General features: G+C 38.6%; 1 protein-coding gene across 1 annotated transcript in view; it reads left to right on the plus strand.

Annotated features, from left to right (window-relative positions):
* LOC144630308 (uncharacterized) overlaps positions 1 to 12,000 on the plus strand; it is a 63,909-nt gene that overhangs the window by 38,144 nt on the left and 13,765 nt on the right. Inside the window, exons 14-21 of the mRNA XM_078488650.1 lie at positions 553 to 694; positions 1,769 to 1,807; positions 1,922 to 2,078; positions 4,565 to 4,761; positions 5,430 to 5,507; positions 7,308 to 7,439; positions 9,008 to 9,292; positions 10,312 to 10,653. Coding sequence (XP_078344776.1) covers positions 553 to 694; positions 1,769 to 1,807; positions 1,922 to 2,078; positions 4,565 to 4,761; positions 5,430 to 5,507; positions 7,308 to 7,439; positions 9,008 to 9,292; positions 10,312 to 10,653 — 1,372 coding nt within the window. The remainder of the gene's footprint in view (positions 1 to 552; positions 695 to 1,768; positions 1,808 to 1,921; positions 2,079 to 4,564; positions 4,762 to 5,429; positions 5,508 to 7,307; positions 7,440 to 9,007; positions 9,293 to 10,311; positions 10,654 to 12,000) is intronic.

Raw genomic sequence — 12,000 nt, forward strand, 5'->3', positions numbered from 1 at the left:
GGCCAAACGAACTTTTCCGACGTTTTTTCGAACTTTTACGAAGATTAACAAAATTTGCCGATGATTTCCAAGAAAGTTTAAAGGATGATTCAATTTTCGGATCATTCAGCATTACAAACTCGTTAGCAAATATGTCGTCATCGATATCTTCACGATTGTTTTTTATAGTGAGAGAAATCCTTGTATTTCAACAAATTTTGGCCTGAATATGTTATTCAGATATTTTTGTTGCAGTTAAATTGCGTGAAAATGCTTAGAAATCTTACCTTCAAAGGTAAATTAGCATAAAATGGAAGAATTTTACTCTTTAAAATCAACGTTTTGGAATTTTTTGAGAGCAACGTTTTGGATTTTGGAGCAACTTTCGAGGAACTTCAAAAGACAGCTTCTTTGGAACAGCCCTAAGCGCCGCACAAACCTATGTAGCTAATAAAAGGGGATACCCCTCATCCCTCCCGGGCCATAGCAGTTTTACCCGATGGCCATTGATTACATATGCAAGCTTGATGTCTTGGTAACATAGGAATACACATTTGCTGGTTTTTTTTTCAGTATTTTGTCGCCAACAAGAACACTAGAGATACTGTAAGGCAGTACTTAAACCCAAGAATCCGTGCGCGTTACTTGAGATTTCTTCCTGTCACGTGGCACAAGTGGATCTGTATGAGAGTGGAAATTTATGGCTGCGATGCTGGTGAGTATTGAAATCCGTCTCAATTTTACTCAGTTTTATTATATGGCTATGATAGTACGCACGCTCTGATTGGCTGCTGAATGGGCTCGACGGCTCTTTTGAGTTTTGAATGAAGGCTTCGAGCGTGAGGGCGAAAACTACAAAACATACAGACAAAATATAACTATATTTTCAATAACTGAACGAAAAATACTTGCACATCGATACTTCTTTAGTTTGAGCGACGAAGAGAGCCACAGTGAGAGTGAGTTTTATTATCCAGAGAAGGAAGAACAGGCCAACACTGAGCAAAACAATATGCTTGTCTTTCCCGAGACTTGAAACAAAATTTATTCGACAACTAAGGGCAAGTTTGGTTCAAAAAAAAACTTTGGAGGAGCTTGGTCTATTTATTCCAATTTTACCGCCGTACGAGCGACCTAGAAGCCTCAAAGGGCCTTCATTTCTGCTCCTCACCAGTCCCCTTATTGGGTTGTTACTCGGCCAATATGGCCCCGAAAATGGACTTATTTCTGGCCGGAAAAGGCTGGAAAAATTCTAGCGTGAACATGACCAAAGTTACCGCTCACGGAGACGAAAATTTTAGTAACAGTCTAGAGAAATTACAAACGTTTGTTCAAGAACTATTTTGATGGATTATTAATGAGTGAATATGAGAAGTAATACATGTATATTAAACACAAGTAAGGTTTGCGTCAAGTTTCCAAACAACAAGTGGGGGGGGGCAACCCCGGGGGGACAACGCGCAGCGGAGTATTTTCGACGAACTTTGAGGTGTTTGGAAATGTGATGAAACACTCTCTATTGTGCTTGATATATTCTTCTCTCAATCGAAATGAAAACCAAGGAGTAAACGAAAAATGAAAATCGTTAAATATGTCTGCTAATAATTATCAGATATCCAAACCACCATATCAAGCCTATGATTTCCTTTGTTTCAACTCGATGAATGTATTCGTGAGATTGAGAACATTATTGTACAGTGATTTCACACAATTCTAAATACTAAGTGAATGACGTCAGGTGCTTAACTAACACCAAAACTAAGTATATTACTTTATTTCTGTATTGAAGGTGAATCTTCACAAGATAAACTAGAAAAGAAACTTCTCGGTAAGCAAAAACGTGTCTGTTTTCTTCCGTTTTACGGTAGTTTCTTCAATTTTTACCAAGGTCACTTGTCGTTAATCGGTTATACAAAAACGTTTTTCTTATTTTCTGTCTTAGACATAAACAAAGATCGCGTGGAATATGTTATGACACTTCCCGGTATATATAAGAACCCCTATCGCGAAGATTATAATATCTACTACAACAGGATAGTAGTAACATGTGGCAAGTTTCCTCGATACAACCAGGCCTGGACAAGCCAACACTACATCTGGTAAGACTGATATAAAAACCAGTGAGAGTACTGTTGTACAAATTGAAATAAAAACACTAATGCTAGGTTTACACGGGCAATTTTTATGCGACAAATATATTTGATCGTGTAGATAACTAGATAATGCAACAAATATTTGATAGCAGTTCAAAGTTTATTGTGCAGTAGAGATACGGGTGCACAGTGCTTAGTGGGAGTTTGGGAGATTAGAAACCACATATCCTAACGCACTATTTGCCACATTTTAAGTGACGAGTCGCATACACGAGCAACTTTTCGTATATGACAACTTTAATTTGTCACATAAAAGCTAACACGGCAGCTTCTCAGCAAATATATTTGTCATATAAAATTTGGTCAATTTCCTCGTCTACACAAGCAAACAAAAATTGTCAAATAAAAATTGCTCGTGTAAACTAGCCTCAATACTGGGTTAACTTTCCGTTACCTCAATGCTCTTCTTCACAACGGCAGCAGTTACATTCATGGACATAAGCGTGTGTGGAAGAACTGGGGAAAGGGATTGTGAGGCGCGTGATGCACATTGGGAAGGAGTAAAAGGCTCCCCATTTTCATTTTTCTATCGCTTTCCACGCGCCTTCCAGTTTTATGATCCCAATTGAGAAGCCTCTCCGGAGGAGAGAAGCCTCTACGTATGTTTCCGAGCTTTCTCTACGTTACCTTGGGCCTAGATTATGGGGAAAATTATCCCCAGATGTTAGAACGGCAGAAACTTTGAATATTTTCAAAAATGGTAAAGTTAAAGTCTGTGTCCGAGCCAAGTGGCCCATACAGCCGGAGCTTATCCCGGTTTCCGTAGCATTAAGCGACTGAGAGTATTGCTACTCCCCCCTGGATGGGATGCCAGTCCATCGCAGGGATTACCCCCCAGCAGTAAATTCGCCGGTACCCATTTATACACCTGGGTGGAGAGAGGCACTTTGAGAGTAAAGTGTCTTGCCCAAGAACACAACGCAGCGCCCCGGCCAGGGCTCGAACCCGGGCCGTTCGACTCGGAGTTGAGCGCGCTAACCATTAGGCCACCGCGCCTAGAGAAGCCTCTACGTATATTTCCGAGCTTTCTCTACGTTACCTTGGGCCTAGATTATGGGGAAAATTATCCCCAGATGTTAGAACGGCAGAAACTTTGAATATTTTCAAAAATAAGATACGTAAATGTGACATTAGCTTACTGCTCGATCATGGCTGCAATTGCTGTTCCCTCTGCACATCATAATTAGATAATCTTATCATTTTATCGTTTTTAGCGATTACCATCTTCAATTCCTATGCTATAAGACCATTTTTTTATTAGATTAGTAGATAAGTATTTTTTAATATTGTTACTTGATATTTTACATAGTTTTAAATATTTTTGTAAATTGTATTTTAGAATGTATTAATCTCGTGTCCCCAAATTAGTATGGGTTTTCCCGAGCTAAGTGGTTATTTGACACGTTAATAAAGTTTCTATCTAAAGTTTCTATATAAAATCATAATTAGTGTAGCTAAAAGTAATGGGTTTCAATTTAATTTTTGCTAGCATCGCATTTTCTATTCCATTCAACTCCACTTGTGTCACATCTCAGAGAAACATATCATGCGTAGAGCAGTAAAGGGGTTTTGCACTGAGAAAACAACTAATATGTCACTTACAAGGACGCTTGCCGCACAAATTCGGGGTTAAAATGAGCGTTTCAGACCATTACGGCCAATGTTCCCGGTCATTCCAAATGTCAATATTTTTAGCTATCTCGGTGCATTTAATGTTATTCATTGTAAATCTGTACATGGGTGCATCAGATAGGCCTTTCCCTTAAGAGCTTAGCATTTGTTAGCATTTTTGGTGTTTTTTAAGTAATAAGTTTTTGAGGATCGAGCAACCTCCAACAACTTTAACCTTGGCAAGTAACTTTAATTTTAGGTAACTTTTACTCAAAATGAATGTTTTTTTTGTTGTTGTTGTTGTTGTATAAACAAACTGTTGAACAGCGCTCTACTAGAAATAAGCCTCGTGCTGACAAGCAGTAATCCTTTCCTTTTCAAGACCAACAAATAAAACAGGCAACGATCTATTTTGCCCTCTAACAACCTGTTTAAACTGTCACTTCAAAAACTCAAGAGCCTAAAGACATATAAAAACTACGAATAGCGGTCCAATTTTGTTAAAAATCACCATGCAAGTATGCTGAACCGATAGACAAGTGACATTATTGTGATGCCATAAGGAACTTTAGATCTCAACTTGAAAAAGTCAGGCTGAGTTTTTTCAAATTTTGTCTTTGTGGACTGGAAAACACCTGAAAAATTTTATGGCTCCCTTCTTCCTTCAACAACAATTTACTTTATATCTCCATCTTGATGTACTAGGTGCATACGAGAAGACCTATTCGCCAATTTTAGTACTTTTTACCGAAAGGCATTAAAATCCCCGTGACAGTGTCCTCTTAAATAAAACTTTCTCTTCTATTCTTTTTTTCTATCAGGGAGCTCCTAGATGAAACTAAAACCGTATGGGTACAGGAAGCCTTCAACAACGAGTTCAATGCATCAGGATTATTTCGTCTGTTTCTGGATGAACGGCGAACTCTTAAAACAAGATCGGGCAAACATTTTACATGCAGAGTAAAATTGCGAGACGGAACGGAGATTTTGCGACATCATGTCATCACCGCCAAAATTGGTAAGAGAAGCCATAAAGAATTTGAGGTTTTCACGCTCTTTTGAAAGTCATTTTAGTATAGGAAGCATAGTACCAAAACAGTTTTTGAAGGGAATTCCTAGTCAAATAATTATCGTTTACCACATATTATTTTGAGGTTTTCCGCGCTTTTTTAAAGGTCATTTTAGTATAGAAAGCATTCTACCAAGACAGTTTTTGAAGGGAATTCCAAGTCAAATAATTATCGAAGAAATTGAATTTCAAATAAATGTATATAACCTATATTTACCATGGCGGCGCAGAGGCCTTATGGTTTTATAGGCGCTTTGCTCTGGATAGAAAGGTCCAGGTTCGAGCCCAGACCAGGGTCACTTGTGCCGTGTTCTTGTGCAAATTACTTTACTCTCACATGGCTTCTCTCTACCCAGTTGTTTAAAAGGGTACTTGCAAATTTAATGCTGGGCGTAACTCTGCGATGGACTAACATCCCATCCAGGTGGAAGCATAAATACCCCTAGTCGCTTCATGCTACTAAAACCGGGATAAGCTCTGGCCTGATGGGCTACTAGGCTCGTATGCAAACTATATGCTTCATGCTATTTGAACCGGGGATATGCAATGGCCTGATTTAGCTACTAGACTCAAACACAGACTTGATCTACCTACAATGTGTTTTTATATATTCACAGGAGTTAAATCACCTAAAGAGATGGATTCTGTTCCTTGGATTCACCCTGGATCTAAAGGATTTTGGACACGCACTCTAGGTAAGCCAAATCCGTTATCCTGATGTCTGTCTGAAGGGTTCTAAAGAATAAATATTTTTTTCTGGTTTTCGGTTTTAAGCGATTTAAAATAAATGTAAAGGACTGTTTAAATGTTACGATTTGTTGGCCCGATTTGTCCGAAGCAAATTTACACGTTGCGATTCGCCGGCCGGTTTTTCTTTGCTTATTCAAATTGAAAGGATGAAAATCGGTCCGATTTCTAATATATGTGACACTGCAACAGATTTTTAAGAAATCGGGCCGATTCTAAATGCGCACTCATTTTCTTATCAAATCTGGGCCAAATCGGGCCAACAAATTGTAACATATAAACCGGGCTTTATAGTTTACACAATGCGATACCTAACATCGCAGGTCTTCAATTGCATGCAAAAGTATTTTGTTGCAAGTATATGAAAATTTTGAATGTAGGGAACCACAAAACGCAGATTAAAACCCAGTTATTTTTGTAGAAATGCTCGTAACAGGCATCACTGTAAAGTCTAGGAAAACCAATTACAATGCAAGGTTGGCACTACGGCATTGGACTTAAATAGGCAAAAATTTCGACTAGTACTATTAGTCTTCTTCAGGGCTAGATGCTATTATGGAAGAAATAACAGTTCTTATTTTAAACTTGAAAACCGTTATTGGCCTATTTAAAGTGTCCTCTACCGTTGTGCCAGCCTTGCATTTAAATTGGCTTTCCTATTAATTTGTAGCATCATAAGATCCGCAATGCGTGCAGAGAGATGCATAAGTTTTTTGCACGACACTTTTTTCAACTCAGGCTTCTAAATTGTTTGAGCTTGTCGCTGAAATTACTACTGTAAATCATATAAAGCTATTATATCATATATTTATCGCCTTAACCGAGTTGCATGATTATAACAAATCACTTGAGAATTTGAACCTAATTTTTTCCAATACATTGTTGGAAGTAAAAGCTTATTTAACACACGCTTTTAGTTGTGATAAATGTAATGTACTTTATTACATGAAATTTCGTGGAATTTAATTTTTATGAATTTGGAGAATTTCTGAAACATTTCTTAAAAATATTTACATCTCTTTTCGCTAAAAAACACTGAAAAAGCGAAACCATGATGTTTCGAAAGATTCATAGTCTGTTAAATGTAAAGTTGGTTCCTTGTTTCTTTGTTTGTTTGTTTGTTTGTCTTGCTTCTGTCTTACTTATTTCCCATGGTCGCAAATGTCAATGTCGAAATTACATTCGTCTTAGACCGTCTTATGTTAAGCCGGCGACACAAAATTGGCGAATCAGTATTCGCCTAACGCGGCGATCGGCAAAAATCGCTAAGTGTGCCCGGTGCAGCGATTGCGATTTTCGCCGATCGCCGCGACCGGCGTATGAATCGCTGATATCTGGCATGTCAGATAACGGCGATTTTATCCGCCGATCGTTGGCGATCAAATTCGCCGCGATCGGCGAATAAAATCGCCTAGTAGCTCCTAGTGTGTCGCCGTCTTAGGGGGGAAAGAATTAAACGCAAAGAACATACATTGCTTACTCGATTTCAATCCAATTGTAATTCAATTGAAACAGAGGTGCCACACCCCCGTGGTTAAGCACCAGGCCCCAGTTGTTCAATGGGTGGATAACGCTATCCACCGAATAAATCGCTATCCAGTGGATAACAGTTAACTGTCATACAAAACCTACTTCGCTATCCACCGGATAGTGGTTTATCTGTTGCATAGCCTGATCCCCCCTTTGAACAACTGGGGCCAGGTATCAAGGTGAAATGTCCTTATTAGCTTTCTTTCCTATCATAATAGAGGTCCCTCAAATCATAGTACAGCAGAGATTTGACCAAGCATATGATGGTGGAAAACCCGTGTGGGGAAAGCCTGCAGTCGTTTACGCCAGCGGCTCGGTTGCGTCAATTGGTGTGATTGTCATTGGAATACGTAAGTGTGCAAGTAATATTCTGGTGTGTATAATTACTTTTTTATTGAACGGGATCTCAAAATAACAGTTTTCTAAGCTAGAAAAACACTAAATAGGTAACAATAAACCGAAAATAAACACGGACGGTCACGACTGAGGAAGATTAAGGCGGCGTAAATGTGAATTTGAATGAAATTTTAAGAGGTTTAAAGAAGGGATAGAAGAAATAAATAAGTTTTATGAACACCACCAGACAGTTGACCCCCACGCAAGAGCACTCCAGGTTGTCACGGGGCTGTTTGGTTATTTGGTTATTAAAGTAAGTTTTTTGACTCACTGAGATTGAATTGAATGAACTAATCGATTAGTTTATGTAATCAAATTATTTTACTTGTAAATTTATGCAACTAAATTAGTTAAACGCAGTATTTTTTGAATAAAACCCATATTTGGAAGCCTCATTTGAGACTCCATGTCAGGGCCAATCGAGAACGAAGATTATAAAGAGTTCCGGCCCTCGTTCTACTTTGACATGAAACATTTTGGTGCTCTTTTGTCACTGAAAACAGCTCTTTTTTTACCTGTGCTCGGCAATGAAACTTTTCTGCCACACTTCAGTTTTTTATGTATCAAATCGCTAAAAATAGCGACCATACTTCTAATAAGACCTTGTAAGTTTTAAATAGAGACGAGGAGGAGCTCGTATTAGTCGTATTATACAACATTAAATTATTTTGTAATGAGCAAGTTTTTTATCCTTTTATACACGAAATTCAATTCAATTCTTTTTGTCCCTTCACATCGTTTTCATGTGGGTATTTTTCAGTGTAAGTGTAGCAATAGAATAAAATACTTTATTTAGCGTTGTCAAAACACTTGGCTAAAAAGCTAGTTCACAAGTTCGCCACCAAAATAAGAATAAAATAGAAAAATAAAAACTTCTTTGAATACAATTTAAAATAGTAACGGTTACAATGAAAACAGCTCTTTTTTGCCTGTGCTCGGCAATGAAACTTTTCTGCTACACTTCAGTTTTTTATGCATCAAAATCGCTAAAAATAGCCACCTAACTCATCATCATCATCATCATCATTTATTAGACATATAACAGTAATATAACAACTGAGGTGGCCTCCCCTATAAGCCTGGTGGTTTAATTTCTAGCCTAGAAACCACCAGGCTTATAGGGGAGGCCACCTCAGTTATCAATTTGTTAGAAATTTAGTTGTGGAAGTGCGGCTAGATCAATTCAGACTCAATTCATGAAAAATTCAATCATTTTTTTTTCTTAAAAATAGAAAAGCTAGTCGAGCTAGTGCTCGATATTAGGAGAGAATTCCAAATTTTAGGACCCTGATAAGGTATTGTAAACTGTTTGAGATTGGTACGACATTGATGTGGTCGATACCACTTGACTATTCTTGTGTCATAACTGTTTATTTGACTACTTGTAGAAAACAAACTACGAAACATCGGAGGCAATAATTAATTATGATAATAGAACCTTAATTTAGCTATTTGCAATGCATTGATTTGGAAAATTGTCCCTTATTTGATATGCTTTTTTCATCTTCTGTATTCCCCACAGCATACTTCACGATGGCGCTACCGAGGAGCTATATCAGAGACCGCGGATGGAGCCTTTCGTATATAGGGCAGGTTGAAAAGACCAAGTTTGGTACTAGGCTACAACACTGTGCCAAACTTGCACTGATGAAGGGATTGGATCACTTCACTTGGCATGGACCCTATTGTTACTCTTCTCACGCCATGCCTGCAAACTTATACAAGAGAGACGATAAGAACCCGGGCCATAGTAGTTCTGGTTTGGAACATCGGGAATTGGTTCGTCCGTATTTCATCAAGGGAATGAGTAAGTTGCCCTCCGGGGGGGGGGACTCGCATATGAAAGTGACGGGGATGCTCGTCGTCTCGCTTAGGGGTGTAAATTTCGGATTTTTGGTCTCGCTTAGGATGTTCCGGGCAAAACGCCAATATTTTTAGCCATAATGGTCTCGTTTAGGGTTACACACGAAGAAATATACAAATATAAATAATATTCTTAGTTTTTTGGTATCTTTTAGGGGTCAAGGAAAGCTTGAGCCACACCTAGATTGGTCTCTGTTAGGGGTTCTTTTCAAAATTTCGGACGAGTATCCCCGTCCGTTTCATATAGGTGTCCCCCCGGGAAGTTGCCATTGCTGCCCGATTAGCTCATTTAAGAGTTTATTTTAAAACTAGCCACGGTACATTGGGATTCCAAAGTTTTGATTGGTTTACAGGGCTTGGTATATGAGCCCTTATACCATGGACCACAAATAGGGTAGATGTACGCGTCAGCTAGAGCAGCCGGGGAGCTCAATTTTTGCAATTCTTTTGGTGTTTTAATAAAACAGTTATTCCACTCGCGTTTGTTGGATATGAGATAGGCTATCTACCATCTCGCGCTACTACATGAAAGTACTGCTCTGTAGCTTTCATTTGAATGGTCACACACTAGAGTTTCATCCAGAGACCTAAACGTTAGAACCACCTTGCACAGCAAAATAAGCAGTACTACATGAAAGAACTGCTCACTAGCTTTCATTTGAATGGTCAAATTTCATCCAGGGACCTAAATTAACGTCAAAACGACAACAACAACTTTAGAAGGTCAATTAAAAAAAGCCAGCCCAGGGCTGATGTGGACCTTTACAAAAACACTAAATAGCAGTAAATGATAAATTTCGGGTCTTGTAACCAAAATCTAATCAAACTACCTTGAGCTGACACATGTACGCGTCGAGGACCTATTTTTATCTACCAATATTAGATTGATCGCAAGGCTGGTACAACGGCATGCATGAGGGCAAGCCCTGCATTTAAACTGTTTTTGTAATATTATTTATCCAGGAAAATTTGAAAAGTACGAAATCAAGTGGTCAAAGTATGACCAAAAACGCAAACGGTGGGTCCAAATATTCAAGTACTACGTAACGGATCCCCATCGGCAAACATCTACGATGTTCACGATGAAGCCCGAAAACGACGACGACCACTTCGCTTACGAACATTTCCGAGCCCGAGGCAGATATCGTGCGTATGACAAGGCCTACTTCGGAGACTATTTCACCGGAAGTCACGTGTTGGACATTGAGAGGGTGACGACCGCTGACCTTGGTACATACAAAGTTGAGGTGTTTAATCCTCGGAGGGGGCTTGGGAACGAGGCTATTATCGAGCTGCGACACGAAGGTGAGAGAAACAAATGATAAGTTTGCATTAAGTTACACAAATCTGTTTTTGTGTGATATAGTTATAAAGTAATTTGTGGTTTTTATCAGTGTAACAAAAACTATTAAACTATCAGATTTTATATAATAACCTGATCATGAATTCTACGCGCATTTTGATTGGTTCTTACTTGTGATCTATTAGAGTACAGACACATAGATGACGTCACGCGGTGGTGTGACTCGCGCGCGCGATCAGAGTTCATAGTCCAAATCAGAGTTGTCGGCAAAGTTTTCCAAACTCGCGGGGCCACAACAATGCAAAGCAAAATGGTTCCACTTAATTACAAATCTACATTGAGAAAAAAAAACGCCAAGCATCGTTCACCTTTCGAAGCATTTAACTGGGCTTATTTGAGAAATTATCGAAATCTGTATGAAAGTGTTTGACCGATGTTGTACAGTTGGACGACGCCACGGGAAACAAATGAATTTCGGTTGAACGCTTAGGTTAATGTTTACAGATTTGAACAACTTTCCAAATCGGAATAAAGATTATTTTTTCATTGACTTTCAATTTACCATTTTTCTGTTTATTTAATCGGTTCAATAGTGCTTCGTGGTTACGGAAACTTTATCGTGAAATGAAAACAACTCAACTCACTTTCGGTAGCGGCATTGCTCACACTGAAGCTAAGTGTACTGCATGAAGTCTTCAGTTATTATATAAAACAAATAGATTCCATTTTGCCGTGGGTCTGTTCAGTTATAGATCACAGAAGACGTCAAAATGTGGTATGAACATCAGTGACCCACTCGCCTAGCGGCTCGTGGGCCACTTTCTTGTTCATATCACATTTTGACGTCATCTGTGATCTATACCTGAACAGACGCACGGCAAAATGGAATCTATTTGTTAAATAGAAGAGGCAGAAAAATGTTTTGTCAAAATTATAACTGTGTTGCCTTTTTCACAACCGAGTAATTGCGAAAATAATTTGTAGGAAATTGCAGTATTAAGAGGCGATGTCACTACGGGCGGTCCACTGGATTTCGGACTCCAAAACAGTTTTCCTTCATATATTTACCACAGGTACTACCATCTATCTTCACTACTAAAATACAGTTGAAATGATCAGAGAGTTTGTTTTTCTCAACTTTGGAGGATTTATCAATTACTAGTGTCAATAAGCGATGAAACGGCCATTTTTCATGTGTCGCAATACATGATTTCCAACGTTCGTTAAAAATACTTCGCGCTTATAAAAGCCCCAAAATTTGTACAAATTCAGTTAATTTTTATCAGGTCTTGCTGCTAATATATCATTTAGCAAGCTTCTAGTTCAAAATCGGAAGCGAACCACAATAT

This window comes from Oculina patagonica, chromosome 11 (assembly GCF_052425735.1).
Source record: "Oculina patagonica isolate OP01 chromosome 11, crgOcupat, whole genome shotgun sequence".
In the NCBI taxonomy this organism is placed as follows: domain Eukaryota; kingdom Metazoa; phylum Cnidaria; class Anthozoa; order Scleractinia; family Oculinidae; genus Oculina; species Oculina patagonica.